This window comes from Tursiops truncatus, chromosome 5, assembly GCF_011762595.2.
Source record: "Tursiops truncatus isolate mTurTru1 chromosome 5, mTurTru1.mat.Y, whole genome shotgun sequence".
NCBI lineage: Eukaryota > Metazoa > Chordata > Mammalia > Artiodactyla > Delphinidae > Tursiops > Tursiops truncatus.
In genome coordinates, this window is record NC_047038.1 from 113,410,235 (window position 1) to 113,428,687 (window position 18,453).

Consider the following 18,453-nt stretch of genomic DNA (forward strand, 5'->3'; position numbering starts at 1 on the left):
GGAAATTAACATGTTCCATTGTAGTCAAGTTGTTAAAATAGCAAAGCAGTTTTATGCCTTGGTTGTAAAAGCATCTTTTCTAATGTTCTGCTTTTTTAATTGCATCAGTTAGATTTTGACATTTAGGTATCAATGTATAGAGATTTTAATTTTCCAAATATTTTTGGAATGGAATATAAATTTTTTCCAGGCCTATAAACTATATCACTTACCATCAGCCTTCTAGAGAAATGATGTCCTACTCTGAAGGCTGGTAGCATTGAATGGCCACTAGAACAAAGGCAAAACGCTATATTGTCAATTTTACAACTTTTGCCCATTAGCGGAGCCGGTGAATGCTCTGTTTTTTCTTTTTGAAATGTCCTTATAAATATCATCTTCACAATTCCTCTGGTTTTGAGGTCTACTTTTAGAATTATATCTGAAGTTACATGTATGCAAATTACATTTAAAATTTAATTTTTTTACGAGGATACTTTTATATAAGTATGTTACAGCTTAGTTATTCCATTACTATCTTTTGTTCACTGCTCTATTTCCAGTGCCTAGAATATTGCTTGGTGTATACTGGGCTCTTGAGTGAATGAATGAATGAGTGATTAAATCTCAATTCATGAAATATATTTCATCAGAAGTAATTTCTACGTGTTATTTTCAGGAAAGATTTTATAATTTACCGGGAACCAAATGTTTCTCCTTCACAAGTAACTGAAAATAATTTTCCTGAAAAGGTAAGAATTTTTCTAAGTGTTTCTAAAGGATTTAAGTAAAAGAACCACTCAGTTGCCATCTTGACTGCCTAAGCTATAATTTTTAAGTGACTTTTTGAGTTTTTTTAAGTTCCTATTAATCATCCATGAGTTACATTATTTTGTATTTGTTTTTTCCCACAAATCACTATGTTGAACTCTATCATAACATTTTACTAGAGAAAAAAAATTGAGATATTGGTGTATGTGATTAATTAGACTATTACTGTTTTACATCAATATAAACATTAAATAGAAAAACAACTTGTGAAAATGGGTTCTGCGATTGCATCCACAAATACTTTGGTAATTGTGATGTATTTCCCATTGTAAAGATAATTTACTGGCTAAGGTGCTATTATTTAGTCACAAAGCAGAAACAACTGAAAAATGATGTGAAGCCTAGAAAGGGGACAAAAACATGATTCATTATTAGAGAACTTTGTTTTGGTATCATCCAGGCCAAGTTGAAGTGTCTTATCACCATGCAAATGGTGGTAAGGGGGCAGGGAACTGAGTGAAATAGACTTTATAAGGACTTACAGGTTTCCAAGGTGCTTGGCTCTGGATCTGGCCTTTCCAGTATAATTTTTGGAATATGACGTAATCTAAGCAAAATCAGTGTGTATTTTTCTTAGCGTAAGTGATTGACTTATGCTAATACACATAAGGTAATACACATAAGACTTACCTATACACGTACAATACACATAAGTGATTGACTATTTAGAAGGTACTTAAAACTGTAAAGCAGAAAAAATTTACCTTTGATTCTGCTTCTTAGAGGTAAGCATTATTTAAAGTAAGGTTTTAGAATATTTTCTTACAGTCTTTCAACCCTCATCTTTAGGTAGTTGAAATCAACATTGTTTTCATATATTGTGTGTGATTTTTGTGATCCCATAAGCATTTCCCCAAGTCATTAGGAACTTTTGATTCATTGGCTGTGTAACATTTCAGCATATGGATGTACCATAGTTGACCACATTGGAGCTTTAGGTTACTTCTAAAATATTCACTTCCTACTAGGAAATTTATTTATTAGTAATTCAGAGATATTAGAGATGTAAGTTGCTATGTAAATGTCATATATGAAGGGCTGAAAAGTGTATTTTATTTTTCCCTTTCAGGTATTACTGTGTTTTTCAAATGGCAATCATTATGATATTGTCTATCCCATAAAGTATAAAGAGAGCTCTGCTGTGTGTCAGTGTAAGTAATCACCCTTGTGCTTATATAGGAAATTTTCTTCCTAAGCATTATAGTCTTAGTGCAAACAAGTCAGGGCAAATGCACTGTTTTGTTGTAAATATATATTTCTGAGATCCTTAGGTTACCAAAAATGTTAATACTATAATAAAAACTTATTTCAGTAGGAAAAAAAAGGCACTAGTATAGATTAGAGTTTGGCTTGTAAATACAAAGTTATTTTTTCTTGCAGTAATTAATTTCAGTAATCATGATTTGTATGTGTTTTTAAAGCTGTTAGTGTATAGCTTGAAAATCTAAGTGACAGAGGAAATCAAGTATTTGATCGTATTTGGCTCTAGACCTGGGTTTCTTGACCTTGGCACTCTTAATATTTTGGGCCGGATAATTCTTTGTTTTGGGGGTTGTTTTGTGCATTGTAGGATGTTTAGTAGTATCTACTCTGTAGATGCCAGTAGCGCTCTCTCTCCCATGTGACAACCAAAAATGTCTCCGGATTTTGCCAAGTATTTCCTGGGAGGATAAAATACCCCTTCCTTCCCCAGTTGAGCATTACTGCTGTGGTAGCTCCTTCCTGCCTTCTTACTTTATCTCCTTTATCATCTATTATGACAAAGTGCACATGACTCATACAAAGCCGTGGTGCTGGGCATGTGATGGGCGTTTTTCCTCTGTTCTTTAGCTGGGGGTGACCAGTAAAGACATGTGTAATGTAAAATTTTAAATTGATCTATTTGAGATATGGGAGTCTAGCTGTCTGTATCCCGGGCTGTGTCCTCCACCTGTCCCAGCTAGTCAAAATCTGGACATTTCAGCTTTGGGAAGGACAGCTCATGGTGCCTACCTTTCCTGTACTTCTCAGAACCTGTGGTTCGGATGATATTGGGACGGATGCAAGGTGGTCTGTGAGAAAGGGGGTCTCTCTTGGGGACTCGTTTAGGGGGGTGGGCACCATTGTCGATGAATTCTTCGTGGACTTGTTTGGGTAAGGTTCAAAGTGAGAATCCTGAACTCCCATGTGTAGGTTTTGAATGTTTGGTAATATATATTTCTGTGTTTTCTGGAATTTGGTTTTTTTTCTTCTTTTTTTAAAGCAAAGAAGTTGTCTAAATATGCTTCAGTGGCTGCTTAGAATAAATTTTACAATGGTTTCTCTTTAGTCCATTATGAAAAGTTATCTTCTTTCTAGCAATCTTAATGTTCCTTACGTTTTCCATCCAAGCCTCTTCAGGTTGGGCAGGTTGTGTGACATCTCTAGTTCTCAGTTTCTTCATGTATGCAGTTAGAATAAGAACATTTCACTGTGCTGGCATTAAATATGAAGGTGGTATGTAAAGGCTTAGCACAGTGTGTGGGATGTAGTCATTGCTCACTGTGCATGTTTAATTTTATCATACTTGGTTCAAAGTTGTGATACCTTTTTGTGTTATTGTTAGTTTTAAAAATGTCAGTATATTATATAATGATTTTTGAACTAATTAACTGCAAAGACAGAAATCTAGTTCCTCTCTATCTAGGTAACTTTCTGATTAAATTGTGTTATTGCTCATAAGGTGTTACAGGTGTTTAGTTAGGATTTGGAAGCCCGGGCAATCTCAATGTTATGTTAAAACGTAAAGTGAGTTAATATTGTGTAACATCTCTCTTTTGTTAATTGCAGCTCTGCTTTATGAATTGTTGTATGAGAAGGTATTTAAAACTGATGTTAGTAAAATCTTGATGGGACTAGACACCTCTGAAGTAGCTGATGAAAACAACAGTGAAATATCAGATTCAGAGGATGACAGTTGCAAGTAAGTAAATTTCAGTCGTAAAATATCTTTGTAGTGCCATACAAAGAAACAGTTCAGTAAATGCTTTTGCATGGAGTAGCCTCACATATTGAGGTATTATGGTATTCCTGAAATACAGCAATACAGAAATTTACGCAGTAAATTTCTTTTTTCCTGCCACTAATTTTATCTCATTTCTATTATAGGATCGTTTCTTTTGAAGGTTGATTTTGTTTGTTTCTTTGTTTGTTTTTGCTAAACATCTATTTCTGTGTAATCGTGATGCACATATCTCTGAAATAGATTTGGTCCTGCCTATATGTGTGTATATTCTAAAATTTTAAGGTTAACCTGTCAATTGCTTACATATCCAGTGATGAAAACGGCCATTTTGATTTCCTTGACTTTCTTTTATTGTTTTCTTTCTTAGATAATGCCGCCTCCTTTTCTTTTTATATAATAAAAATCCCAAGTTGGGGTATAAGTATGTGAACAGCTCTGGATAATGCCTTTGTTTATGTTGCGAATAAACACCTTTTAACTTAGACTCTGCAGCTTATTTTTCTTTTCCACTTAAGACATATAGGGTAGTGGTTAAGAGCTCGGGCTGTGGACATCCTAACCTGGTTTCATTCTTGGCTTCCTGCCAACTAACTGAACTTGGGGCAAGTTACCTAAATTCACTAAGAAGCCTCAATTCTATAGGTATAAAATGAGGATATATTAGTATTTCTTTAAAGTGGAGAATTTATAAGAATTAAATGAGATAACATGTAGAATGCACAGCCTAGTTCCTAGGTATAGCATCCAACGTATATTAGTTTTTATCAGTGATGTTAAGAAGCTTACTCTGTATTTTATAAGAACTGACCTATTTCATTCTTGGTGAAGCTAAGAGTATATCATTCCTTTTGTATGAGAGTATGAAAGTACCCTTCATGGTGTCACATACTGTGAAACTAGAGAAAAATAAAATTAAGCCTCAGGATATCTAATTCTTTATTAAACACTTAAATATATCTCTATTTGTAATTCCCAGCACTTCTTGAATTAAACTGTAGATCCTGATTGAAAATTCGGTTGACTACCATTTTTACATAAGAAAGAAATGAGTCAGATTAAAATCTGGGTCTGCCATTGTAAATTTAATCCTAGAATAGACTAATTAACTTTGCACAGATGGAAATTCTGCTGCATGGTTTTCTCCAGGTGCCTAGTATGATTAAGGCATGTCATTGAGCATAGGGGAATTTTGAGGGAGAATGAATAACTAGCTTGTTGTAGCTTATTAACTTGGTGTGTGGGGACTTCCAGCAGATGCCCTTTGGTTGCTGCTGCAGTTTTAGCAACAGCTGGGTCTGGGATGGCAGCTGGCAGGTGAAGTAGGCGAAGTGTGGAGTAGAGGCTAGTAAGCTGGAGAAGTGTACCAGGGATGGTGTGCTCATTGTAATGATCAGTTTTCCTCTTTATACTATATTATTGAAGCCCTTGGAACATGGAAGCCTTTCTAATTAATTTTTTCTTGCATTATTAGGATTTCCTTTTACTTGTGTCATGTCTGGCTTAGGGAGGACCAAGCTTCATTTAGGGAAGAATGCTACATAATCATGGCAAGACAGATGGGCATAGTGTGTAATATCCAGGCACTGTGCTCCTGTGCCTGGATCTCTTCACGTTCATATTGATCAGTCCTGAAGTGTTAGAAATTAGGGTGCTTGTTTAGTCCAGACTCTAAATACTTAGAGTCTCTTAAATATTGCTGCATTTAAGGGTATAGATTTGGAGATTGTCCTAAAGACTAGAGATTGATTTATTAAGGAGGAGGAATTATACGACAGAAGAGTACAGGTAGCCTCTCACCTCATCACCCACTCAACTTGCCATCAACTTGTCCAGCCTCTTGCCTACCCCTGGGTCTTTGCACTTGCTGTCCCTTCTGCTTGCAATACTAAATAGCCTATGGTTTGCTGTCTCATCACATTTAATTCTTTATTGAAAAAGGCATCTTCCTTCATCCCATTTTTTATTATTTGATCCTAGGTCTCAAAACTAATTTTTTCCTACCTTTTTTTCCCCCAAAGCACTTAGCAGCATTTAACATACTGATTACTTATTTAGTTGGTGTCTACTCTTACCTGATTGTATATCTTGTTGTAGCGGAATATTTTGTTTAATGGAGCCTCATCTATATTTTGAAAGGAAATTTTTACATTAAATGTTTTTATGAACTCAATTATTCTACCAATGCAAATTTCATAGTTTATTTCTGTTTCTCTTTTCTTGATGATTGAGTCAGTAAGAATTACTGATAAAAATCTTTGACCTATATACATACGCACGTAAACACATGTATATATATACATATATATATGTATATATGCACAGTTATACTAAAACTTGTTTGAGCTCCTTGGAATATGTATAAGGTTGAGTTTTTGGAATATAACTGGGATTTTATATGACATTAGAACAAGTTAATTGCATGCAAACATTTTCGTGCTCCTAACGATGGCTGTATTTCTTCCTTTGTAGGAGTAAAACTACCACTGTTAATAATGTGAATGGATTTAAATCTTTGTCAAGTGATCAGGTATTTTTATTTAATGGTTTTTAACTGCCTCTTCAGTATAAGAAAGTATATGAATTTATAGTCTTAATTTTTTTCTCTTTTCTGGTACATTTTCAATAGAGTCAGGATCATCTACTAGTAAGACATTCTTTGATGGCCTCTTAAATTTTTAAAGTGTTCTTCTTCATTTGATTTTACTCTTATACATATCTCAAACATGTTTTGAAAGCATTTCTGTGTTGATTGGACTTCCTGACTTTGTTTATTTAGCACCCGAAAAGCAGTGGGAACTCTCCTAGCCTTCCTTTGTCTAGAAAGGTTCTTAAGTCACTCAGTCCAGCAGTCTATAGAAATGTGGAATATGAAATTTGGCTGAAGTCTAAACAAGGTGAGTTAAAAAAAAAATCTGTATTTTCCATAAATTTGCTTTGAGGCCCTTGAAAATGATTATGTCAACTTGATACAATGCTGATATTCTTTACAGCTCAACAAAAACATGATTATTCCATTGCTGCTGGCTTACAGTATGAAGTTGGAGACAAATGCCAAGTAAGTGATTACTTAGAGGAAGTAAAGATTTGACTTGAAATTTATTGTAATAGGAATCAAGAAAACAGCTCAAGTTTGGATGTGTTGTTAATTTGGGATTTCAGAATATATTGTGTGTACATTTTAATAGTTATAAATATTTAGCTTTTGAATACATTACCAAAGTCAAATATATCTTAAAACCATGGCGTCCCATCACATGATCTTTAAAACAATTTAGTCTTTGATATTACTTGCCTCAAAGAAGTAACAGTAACGTCTTAGATTTTTAGATAATTTCATTACAGTTGACAAATAATTTATTGAAATTGATTCAAACTTGACATTATAGGTCAATTTGGTATATGGAAGGCATCCTGGAAGATTCTGATAATACACAGTTTTTTGTTGGATTGAGATAAGAAAGTGAACAGTAAGAGAAGTTTTTGCCATTTACTTTGAATAAGCTGCTGCTTTGGGCTTAAAACTGTTGATTGTTAAGGGGGAAAGTTGTGTTAGATCAGTGTTTCTTACGTGGAGTGATTTTGCACCCCTACCTCCCATTTAGCAATGTCTGCAGACATTGTTACAGCAGGGAAGGTGCGACTGGTATCTAGTGGGTGGGGGCCAGGCATGGTGCCAGACGTCCTAGAGCGCACAGGACAGCACCCCAGCAAAAAATCATCTGGTCCCAAGTGTTAATAATGCCAAGACTGGAGAAACCTTTATGAAAAAATATTACTCTTTCTAAAACAAAAACAACACACACACAAAATAATTGTTATTTGGAAGATAATTTTCATCAAAAATGGTCTTCATCAAAAAGTGTTGCCTTTTTAAAACTATTTTAAAATAGCCATTGACAAACATTTCTTCTTGACTTGTGGAGGAAACACTTGTTTCCTTGGTGATAAAGTGGCTTGTGAAAAGTGTCTGGGGGACCAGGATTATTTCTGGAGGTCAGTGACAGACTTTACCTTAAGAACTTTTAATAGTGTTCTGATTTGGGGGTATTTTTAAAGGGAGAGGGAGAAGATATGATTCATTTAGGTTCTTCCTTACACGATTGTCAGAAATGTGCCCTAATCACAGAACAGAATTGGGGAATCTTTTACTATAGAGATTTGGGGAACTTGGAACAGAACAAAAGAGAAGAGTAAAGCCAGGGCTTAGGGCACTCCCTCCCTCCCTAACCCCACTCAGTAGAGAAGAGAAGATTGCTTGTTTTATGCTGCATCGCTAAAATTATGTTACTTGTTATTTTAAATCAAGCATATTTGCTTTGGGATTTCAGTTGCTTTTGTAAAGCAGATGCTGTTGATAAGGTAGATGGTAAAGCAGGTACTTGTTTTAATTTTTTCCTTTTTAGAGTACTTTTTTTCTATTTCTACCCCTTGACTACTTCACTTGGATAAAATTTAATTGAAATTTTATTACGGAAACTGCTGTGACTCAAGGTGACTTTTATTTACTCAAGCAAGCTTGTAAATGTAGTTTAAACTTCTAATAAAAACTAACTTCAGAAAAATATTCTTTATTCTTAAACTCTGGAAGAGAGGAAAGCAGTGTCCTGCTGTGACTGAAGGACGAAACCTCGGCTTGAGGACTTTGATCCACAGTTGGCCGTTCCTCTGCGTATGGGTGTGGAGGGCTGACTATACTGTGCCATTTTACATAAGGGAGTCAAGCATCCAGGGGTTCTGGAACCAGTCCCCCGCGGATGCCGAGGGCCAACTGTACTGATAAAAAAAGGCGGAGGTGGCTTCACGCAGGGCTGTGTCCATCAGGCTCCCATTGCAGTGCTTAGCGGCGCCCTGTGCTGTGTGTGCCGCTTGACTGCAGGAGGGGACCTAAAGGCTTATCGTCCTGTTAAGATTTGCTGTTGTGTAATAACCAACTGTGTGTCAGAGAAGAGATGACGGATCTGTTTTTAGGGAGAAAAAGGTCACGTTTACATGTGACAATATTGTAAATGTTGGAAAAGTGAGAAGACAATAGTGATTTTAATAATAGTTGTTCTCCTTTGTTGAGTGGTTGCTGTGTGCAGCCTGGTGTCCTTTATATATATCATGTGTACCTCATTCCACCTCCATGGGTCCTATGATGTAGGTACTATAATTAGCCTCATCTTACATATGAGGACACTGAAGCATGAGATAAGTCACTTGCCCAAGGTCATATTGCTGGTAAGTAGAAGAGCGGGGCCTGGAATCCTGGTGTGTGTGGTGCTGCCACAGCCCTGCCTTCAGAACCAAGACAGTTTAGAAAAAACTTGGAAGGGTAAACAAAGAAAAGTATTTTGGATGGAGGTACCTAGGTCTGGGAGGTCAGAGACAATATTATTGTGTACCTTTTGAACTTCGTTTTGTTTTTAACTATATATGTTCATTTTCTCTTTAGTTGAAATTGAAATAACAGTTTAAAAACTGATGGTTGATGCGAAAGAATCAGGTGACTGATTTTTCTTTGCGGAATCGTTCAACAGGTTAGGTTGGATCACAATGGAAAATTTTCTAATGCAGACTTTCAAGGGGTTCACTCTGAGAACGGGCCAGTTTTGGTCGAAGAACTTGGAAAGAAGTATGTACTGCTCTTCAGCTAAGGTGTTCATTCACCGTCTCTTCCACTTAGCCTATTGTATAATCGTGAGCATTTCTAAATGTCCCTGTGTATTTGCAAATTCATTTAAATGTATTGCCTGTGTGTAGAGAAATATATTTGTGTAGATCTTGTAGAAAAAATAGTTGGAGTTCAAATTTAGTGTTATCCGTGTTAAGGTATTTTAAATAAATATTTGTTTTGTTGCTTACTGTTTAAAATGTGCCATTCTTCACTAAGGCAATTTGGAAAATCAACCGTATTGTAGCTGTGAAGTGGGGACTTTGGAGGACAGGGACCACATTCATTTCTAATTTCATTCATTGCTGCCTTGTGTGCAGTCTTCAGTAAATGGTTATCTGATGGAGGAGTGAAATAACTTGCTATTATACAGTGTTACTTAGAGCAACTTTTGCTTCAGTTGCTGCTGCCTTTATTAGAGGAAAAGGCAGTAAATCACACCTAAACTTTACTGTGGAAAATGTCAAACATACACATATGCGAGGAGGATAGTCCAGTGAACCCCAATGTAATTATCACCCTATTTTAACAACTAACAGCAGGTTTGGCAGTCTTTTCTGATCTCTTCTCCATAACCCCCTTAAAAAAGATGCGAGTGGAATTAGAATATTTGAAAGCAAATCCCAAACATCACAGCATTTCTCATAGACACATATATGCCTCTGTGTGTCTCTAACACGGTAAAGACTCCTCGCTTCCCCGTCCTTAGCTACAGTACTTTCATCACATCTCACAGAGTAATAGTCTTTCCTTCTTTATCTAATCTTTTGCTTAGGTTATGATTATGGCCTTTTAGTCTTCGGTCCTTGTAGGTTAGAAAATGTGCTTTTGATTTATGTCATCTTACTTGATTAGAGTTACATCTGGGTTGCTGAATGCTTTGTACTTTAATGTGTTTTCAGTATAAGAACTAAACCTGGGAATTCTTAGGTAAACAGAAAGTAAAATATTTATGCAGGATACTTAAGTGGATAGTCTTGGGGGAGCACGATAAATTACTGCAAGTCTTTTCCCTCCTTCTAAAGACTCTCCCCGAAGAACCTCAGACCGCCTTCCTCAGAAAGCTGGAACACGGTGGCAGGGAAGAAGATGAAAAAACCTCCTTCTGGACAGAATTTCCATTGTGGTAGGAGCACGCCAGGTTACCCTTCCTTTGGGGAGGTGACGGTGCTTGGGGGTGTCTATAATGGGAAGATTACGAGGTAGTTTGGCTCTTGCCACAGATGCAGACTACAGAGGGCCCAAGGCCCCGGCGAAGCCAGGAAAAGCCCCGCCCACGCTGCCACCTCGCCTGCAGCACCCTCCGGGGCTGAGGCAGCGCGTGCCCCCCGGCCACTCTGCGGCGCCGCAGTCTCAGAAGCCCTCCAGTGAGCACAGAAGTCTGAGCAGGACACCCACACAGGCCACAAGGTAACCGTCCCAAAGGCAGGAGAGCTAGAAACTAAGTGAGAAGCATCTCTTTTACTTTCTGCGTCACGTGCTTTTAAAAAATCGCAATTTTTGTTCGTATACTTGTCTACAGCGTGACATTAAAAGTATTGTTGATAGAATAACGTGAGGATTTCAGTTCTTTATAACTCTCTTTAAACAAATCAAAGTGATTTGGTAGGGTCAGATATCTTTGTTTTTGAATAACTTTTTTCAGATGATTTAGATCGTAACCTGGCACCTCAGAGTTTTCCGGTAGCTTGTAATGTGTTAAGTACTGAATTCCAAACTGCAGCCCCAATTCCTTGCAGGGTGAGGATATTCCCCTTTACATAGGAACTTAAATCAACCAAAATGGTCAGCTTACTCTGTTCCGACAAGTTTGGATTTTTGTTGTAATGTGTCTAATACTGAACAGGTTGCTGTGGCCATGAACTACCAGCATTCTGACTGAATATGCAGAGGCAGATGAACTTCAGGGTCATAGTTTCCTGTGCCGTGGATTTAAATTTTTCCCTAATCTGCCCTTCCTTGGAGTAGTAGTTACAGAGTAGTTTATATTCTTTGGGGGAGCTTTCTTTGAGAAGGTGTGTCTTAAGTGGAGGCTGTCCTCTTCCTGTGAACTTGGCCACGGCTCCTGTGGGTGCTTGTGGCTCACCTTCCCCATCCAAGCTTGATCTCCCCGATCATCTGAACAGCTCTAGCATCTTCTTATGTGCTTGCTAAGGTCTGGTCTTTAGTTTCTTTATTTTTGGCATTTGGGCATTCCCCTTTCTTGGGAACGTACTTAACATTTTGTCATTAAAGACAGTTTATGTAACATCTTTAAGACAGAGTTGTAGGTTCTTAGGCTGACGTGGTACCAATACTGTGTAGTTTCCTGGGGCTATGGTAGCATAGTACCACAGACTGGCTTAAAGCAACAGCAGTGTACTCTCTTACAGTCCTGAATGTTGCAAGTCTGAAATCAAGGTGTCAGTAGTGCTGTGCCCTCTCTGCAGGTTCTAGGGGAGAGTCTGTTCCAGGCCTCTCCTGCTTCTGGTGTTGTCCACAGTCCTTCGCGTTCCTTGGCCTGTAGGTGTATCACTCCAGTCTCTGCCTGCATCATCACTGGTGTTCTCCCTGGGTGTCTGTGTCTCTTCTAGTGAGGAACCAGTTATAGTGGGTTTAGGGCCCACCTTACTCTGCTATGATCTCATCTTAATGGCATTACTTCTGCAGAGACCCTATTTATAAAGTCACATGCACAGATACGAGGGGTTAGGACTTGAACGTATCTTTTTTGGGAGATGCAATTCAATCCGTAACAAATACCAGTACTTCATATCCATTACAGTTTTTTTAATTGAGCCAGCTGTTCGGGATAGCAAATTAATTGCTATTGTTCGAAATCCAAAACACTGAAAAGTTTGTTCTGATAATTCTCCTTCCTATCCCTGTTGTCCCAGTTGTCTAGCTTCCTCTGCAGAGGCATCCAGTGTTAACAGATTCTTGTGTATCCTTGAAGGGATGCTTATATGTGTGTAAAAAGTACATATGTGTTCATAATCCAGTTATCCAAAAGTTCTAATGAGAACAGATGATTAAAAATCAATCATAAGAAAGAATTCCCTCATCCCTCAAGGGTGGTCACTAGATACCACAACCGTGAGAAATGGCCTGGGTACAGAGTACTCAGGGCCGTGTGTTCTTGGCACACCCAGCAACAGTGTGCAGGGGCATTCGGGGCCCACGGTGGGTTAGCCTCCCCCAACAGATAGCACTTATGTCACTGAATCACCTAGTTGTGGCTGAAGTCTGATGTGCGGACATTGACCAGACTCCACTAGCATCTGGTGTATCTTACCCAGTACAGGCAAAGTACCTAAGAGGACTAACTTACTTTGAGTATTAGCTTTGGAAACCTAAAAATGTGAAGTCAGTATAGGAAGGTCGTGGACAGAAAAGAGATTTTTCTTTTTAATAAAATTCTCATTTTTTAGTGGACTAGAAGAGCCTTTTTTTCTCTTGAACAGAGGATACTCTTTAATGTCTTAAAGTTTTAAAAAAAGAACGTACACAGACTACCAAATGACTGATTTAAATACACTTTCGTTTACCACAAACTGAAGTTTTATCCAGTGTGTTTCTAGTGTTTTGTCCAGTCTGTTAGGGATTAGAATGATCAGACAGACGCGGTCCTTTTCTTGTTTATGTGTTAGCTACCTATTACTTGGTGTATAAAACATGTGATGGCAGAAGGCAGTGGAGAGTAACATAGACATAAAGCTTTGGAGAATTTTGACACTGTGACTGATTATGTGCGAACGTAGTTGTACTTGCAGTTAGTAAGCCCTCTAGCCTGTGGGAGTGAGAATGAATTTTTCTAGTGTGTTAAATTTAGAGACTGCTGATGGTTGAATATTAAAAGGAAGATTCTAAAAAATTCTAGTCAAAATTTAGAATTTTATAGCTAACACTCCAGTGGATTTAAGTCCATTAGAATTTATCTTGACTTCATTTCTAATATTTCACACATTGGTTTGGAATTCTCATTATAGAATAAAAAGAGCAGTGATGTTGGGCACTGACCTCTTGCTTTTTAAATTTCTTTCTCATTGATACTGTCTCTTCCTTTGGAGAAAACAAAACAAAGTGTAACAAAAACCAAGCAGGATTGCCACGTACGCTTTCATTACGCAGGTGCCGAAAATGGTAGACGTGTCCGTGCTGAATATTTCCCCTCCCGCTAGGCTCAGGATAGGAAGGTTCTCAGTGGCGCGCGAGGGTGAGACGTGGGCTTCGGGTGATGGGGCGCAGAGGTTAGGGAGTATTGACTTTCTGGAGACTCCTGGCACTAGCTGAGTCATCTTGAGAGTCTTTGACCACTGGGGTTTGAGAAGGACTGGTCTAAGATTGAGGGTCCAGGTTTGCTCCCCTGTTTTTTCCCCTAATACTCGGGGGTTGACATGTGCCCCATTGGAATTAGGGTGTGATTTTAAGTGGGACTGAGGACATGAAATGGCTGTTCTTGATTTCAGAGGTAGGAGAATCAGATGGTATCAGTTGTGTCCTTCCCACTCTTTTTAGGGAGCTGCATCTCTTCAGTATATTTTCCCTGGTGGCTTTGGGTTTTCATTTCCCACTGTTGTGGAACTATTAGACAAAGTGTAGAAATAGTATTCATATTGCCTATAATAATTTTAATTCATATAAAAATGTTAGGGTTATGTTATAGGCTACTAGACTCCATGAATTTTTTTGTCTCCTTCTTTGACCAAAGTTATTGAAATGACAGCAGTCTTATCTGTAGTTAGTATCTAGCCTGGTGCATTTTTTTCTTCTTTTCACCTTTCATCCTCCCTTGGTAGTGTCATTAAAAAGCAGGAAGATGGTCGTGGTGTGTTTTTGAACGTTGTCCTTTACTTAGAACAGAAAATTAGAGTGCTTTTGAGGCCTAAACTAGTAACCTTCCCTTTCCTTCGAAAGAGAATTCTTATGAAAGTATTGGAATATGGTGCAAAGAAAATATACAGTGCTTACATTTATGCCTTCCTGTATCACTTGGAAGTGAGTTATATTTTTCTTTTCTTTCCACCCTATTTTAAGTTTGTCTTCTTGACTCTGAAACGTAGCCTAATGCTCCAGGGGCTTCTGTTTCCTAAACATTTATTAATCAGGCAGCTAAAAGTTCTGTAATCTCACAGTGTAGCTAAACTGGTCCAATATTTGAATTGCTCAAAGCGTTGATTTATATTATTTTAGGTACTCAGTACATTTTGTCTTTTTTTTTTTCTTTTTTTCATGACAAGAATGTTTTATTTGACAGGAAACCTGATCGTGAGAGAGCTGAGGATTTTGATGCCACGACTCGAGAATCTAACTATTTCGGCCTCTCTCCGGAAGAGCGCAGAGAGAAGCAAGCTATAGAAGAATCTCGTTTACTCTATGAGATTCAGAACAGGGATGAACAGGCTTTCCCAGCCCTTTCCGTATGTATATAAAAGGGGATTTTAAAAGTTATCCTTCAGAAGTCTTTCTTAATATAGTTTTTGTATTAAGCCATAGTTTTAAATGGTAGACTAATAGTTTTTAAACTGGAAGATACCTTGGTGATTATGCAGCTATCCCTCCTTTTCATCTTCATGAGTAAGGTGAGGTCTAAAGATATTTCTAGTTGGTGGCAGAGTTGAGGCAAGTAATAAATTGGTTATCTCACTTTAAGTTTAGTATTTTCTTTTTTTAAAAAATTTATTTTATTTTTGGCTGCGTTGGGTCTTTGTTGCTGCACGTGGGCTTTCTCTAGTTGCGGCGAGCAGGGGCTACTCTTCGTTGCACTAGCCCGTTGCACGGGCTTCTCATTGCATGGCTTCTCGTTGCAGAGCACAGGCTCTAGGCACGCAGGCTTCAGTAGTTGTGGCTCGTGAGCTTAGTTGCTCTGCGGCACGTGGCAATCTTCCTGGCCCAGGGCTTGAACCCTTGTCCCCTGCGTTGGCAGGTGGATTCTTAACCACTGCGCCACCAGGGAAGCCCTAGTATTTTCTTTTGAACCAAAACTCGTTTGTTTTTGCTAGCCAAAGCCAGTAACTTTCCCTAAGCAGTAGAGGTTCATGATTCAGTTAACGAGATATATCTGTAAAACCGGAAAACTCTTTTCAGTGTCCCTTATTAAACATACCAGGACAAGATTAACCTAGTACATATAAATAAGAGCTGTTGTTCAGAGTGGTCGCTGTTGGAGGTGGCAGTACATGCAGCCCTGCGGCTTTGCCCTTGCTCCCTGTGTCAGACGCTGGGCTGTGATGGGTGCTTCTCTGATGAGACAAGTGTTCCCTACCTTTAAGTTTCTGACTTCTTTTGGGGGAGTCAGAAGGGAAAATAGCTCTCATGTAGCGTGAAGTAAATGCTGTGAGAGGAGGGGTCATTGGCAGCACAAGGCAAGGGTTAGCTACTTGAGTTTGGGGGCACTGGGCGCCCTGTGCCTATGGTCTGAAATATCGGTAAGTGACACCAAATGACCTGTGATGGAGAGTGGTGATTGGAACACTTTCTTTTTTTTTTTTTCTTTTTTTTTTTTTTTTGCGGTACACGGGTGTCTCACCGCCGCGGCCTTTCCCATCGCGGAGCACAGGCTCCGGACGTGCAGGCCCAGCGGCCACAGCTCACGGGCCCAGCCGCTCCGCGGCATGTGGGATCCTCCCAGACCGGGGCACGAACCCGTGTCCCCTGCATTGGCAGGCGGACTCCCAACCACTGCGCCACCAGGGAAGCTCTGGAACACTTTCTTAACAGTGGGTTAAACAAAATGGAATGTCACAGGATGCTACCCAATATATATATCAGATACATATATTGGTATGTGTGCGTATGTGTGTGTGTATATATATATATGTATAAAATATATATAGGTATATATATTTATACCACTATAAGACATTAAAGCCACACACACTCAATTTTTTGTACTCTGGCCTCCATGGGATCCTTCAGAGGTATGAGATGCTCAGTTGAAAACAGCTGACCTGGAACAGTATATATAGAGTTCAGTCTGGCACAGGGGCTGGAGTTTAGGAATTACTGGACGAAGTGCCCAAATTCACATGTGAGTTAGGCATGGTCTTTAGTCTCAGTATATTTATCTCTGTGATATATTATTTTTCCATAATATTTAGAAAATAAAAAACTACAAATCATTTAAGCTTCTACTCACAGCTTTTTGTCCTTTTTTCAGTTAGTGAATGGGGAGAAACAACTACTGTAATGTGGGAATAGATTGTGAAATTTTTTGATGTTAAAATGGAGTCTTCATAGTCATTGTCTTTAAATAGGCATTTGATCCTGTCTTGGACTTGATAGCGACTCAGGTTTGTCTTGTAGAAAAACGCCTGCCACAGAGGGCTGAGGTCGTCTTCTCAGCCGTGTGCAGCAGTTACTTACAGATGCTAGAAGAGGAGAGACCTTCAGTGGTGACTTAGCTGAGAAGCCAGACTTATTCCAGTCCCCGTGTTTCACCAGTTAGAAGTTGGAGCTCACGTGGAGCTTGGGTGATTTGTTGACAGTCTGTAGCGTGTCAGTGGTAAGCGTCCTAGTGCGCTGTATCTGCCCGTTTGCACTTGGGTGTTTTTCCCCCACCAAGGGCTGTGGCTGAGCTATGGCTGCTTTTGAAGGCTTTGTGCAGAGAATGGAAGTGTAAGTTGCAAAGTGAAGGTTTGGGCAGGGTGGCTTCCTGAAACATGGGCATACGAAGAAGTCTTCATACTAATTTAGGCCAAGCGTCTGCCTTATTAGTAAGCCGATTACTATAGAGTATATAATATGAACCCTAGGTCCTATTTTTTTGTAGTTTGGGAAGTATAAAGATAGGGCTATGAATTTTTTTTTTTTTTTTTGGCGGTACGCGGGCCTCTCACTGTTGTGGCCTCTCCCGTTGCGGAGCACAGGCTCCGGACGCGCAGGCTTAGCGGCCATGGCTCACAGGCCCAGCCGCTCCGCGACATGTGGGATCTTCCCGGACCGGGGTACAAACCCATGTCCCCTGCATCGGCAGGCGGACTCTGAACCACTGCACCACCAGGGAAGCCCGGAGCTATGAATTTTGAGAGTTTTAGTTAGATGTATGAAGAGTAAGGTTAATTAGAAGATTTTGTTCATATATTTGTGAGTAAATCTTTAACCCAAAGTGTTGGGTTTTGTTTATTTTAAGAGCTCATCAGTCAGCCAGTCAGCTTCTCAGAGTAGCAACCCAGGCGTCCAGAGAAAATCATCACATGGAAGCGATAGAAAAGGAAGCAGGCGGAGAATGGACACCGAAGAAAGAAAAGATAAAGGTATGTTATTTCATCATTTGAAAGCAGATGCGAGAGATCTGTTTCTGGCTTAAAGTCAGACATGGGGAAAAGAACTTTCTTTTTAAATGATTAAGCAATGTACTGTCACGTCTCACTGTTGTAGAGAAGCATTGACTCAAGCTAAATAAAGCACATTGTGTTATTCTGAAAACTATTATCCACTGACTAAACATGGTTCAAAAGGTACTTTTGGCTTTCTCTGTCTTCACGTTTTACTGCTGTGTCTTCACACCTAACTAGTGAACGATGCCGTCTTTTTTATTCTGATCTGTTTTAGACTCTGTCCATGGACATATTCCCTTGGATAAAAAGCCCGAGCCAGGCACACTGGAGGTAAATGTTTTAAATACTAATTGCGTCTCTTTCGTTTTCCTTAACGTTGTGATAGTGTAGAAGGAGATGGAGATGACTTCATCATTTTATAACAAAGTGTTAGGGAAGTAGAAAAGCAGAAGAAAATTGAGAAAAAATTACAGTGCTTGAGGTGAATTCACTCACACATTGTAACCGTTTCTTCAAGGATACCTTATGATGACCTATCTGAATCGGTGGAACATAGCTTAGCTTTACTTTCCATTACTCTATAGCAGATTGAGATTTTTATGGGAAAAGTGCTGTTTTGAAACCATGCTCCCAATAAAAACTGCCCAGTAGTCTGATGTGATGAAGATATGGAGGCAAAATCCCCCACCTGTTGGAGCCCAGGTACAATGGAAAAGAGTAGCTGGTCGTCAGAGGGTGCAGGCAGGTGC

General features: G+C 38.9%; 1 protein-coding gene across 6 annotated transcripts in view; it reads left to right on the top strand.

The window, feature by feature from the left end:
• Positions 1 to 18,453, top strand: part of OTUD4 (OTU deubiquitinase 4) — a 60,077-nt gene that overhangs the window by 31,801 nt on the left and 9,823 nt on the right. For all 6 annotated transcript variants that reach the window (XM_033857326.2, XM_033857327.2, XM_033857329.2 and 3 more), the window contains exons 5-16: positions 659 to 731; positions 1,880 to 1,961; positions 3,619 to 3,751; positions 6,263 to 6,320; positions 6,570 to 6,687; positions 6,784 to 6,848; positions 9,313 to 9,407; positions 10,472 to 10,572; positions 10,670 to 10,856; positions 14,683 to 14,845; positions 17,557 to 17,680; positions 17,979 to 18,034. In XM_033857326.2, coding sequence (XP_033713217.2) covers positions 659 to 731; positions 1,880 to 1,961; positions 3,619 to 3,751; positions 6,263 to 6,320; positions 6,570 to 6,687; positions 6,784 to 6,848; positions 9,313 to 9,407; positions 10,472 to 10,572; positions 10,670 to 10,856; positions 14,683 to 14,845; positions 17,557 to 17,680; positions 17,979 to 18,034 — 1,255 coding nt within the window. The remainder of the gene's footprint in view (positions 1 to 658; positions 732 to 1,879; positions 1,962 to 3,618; positions 3,752 to 6,262; positions 6,321 to 6,569; positions 6,688 to 6,783; positions 6,849 to 9,312; positions 9,408 to 10,471; positions 10,573 to 10,669; positions 10,857 to 14,682; positions 14,846 to 17,556; positions 17,681 to 17,978; positions 18,035 to 18,453) is intronic.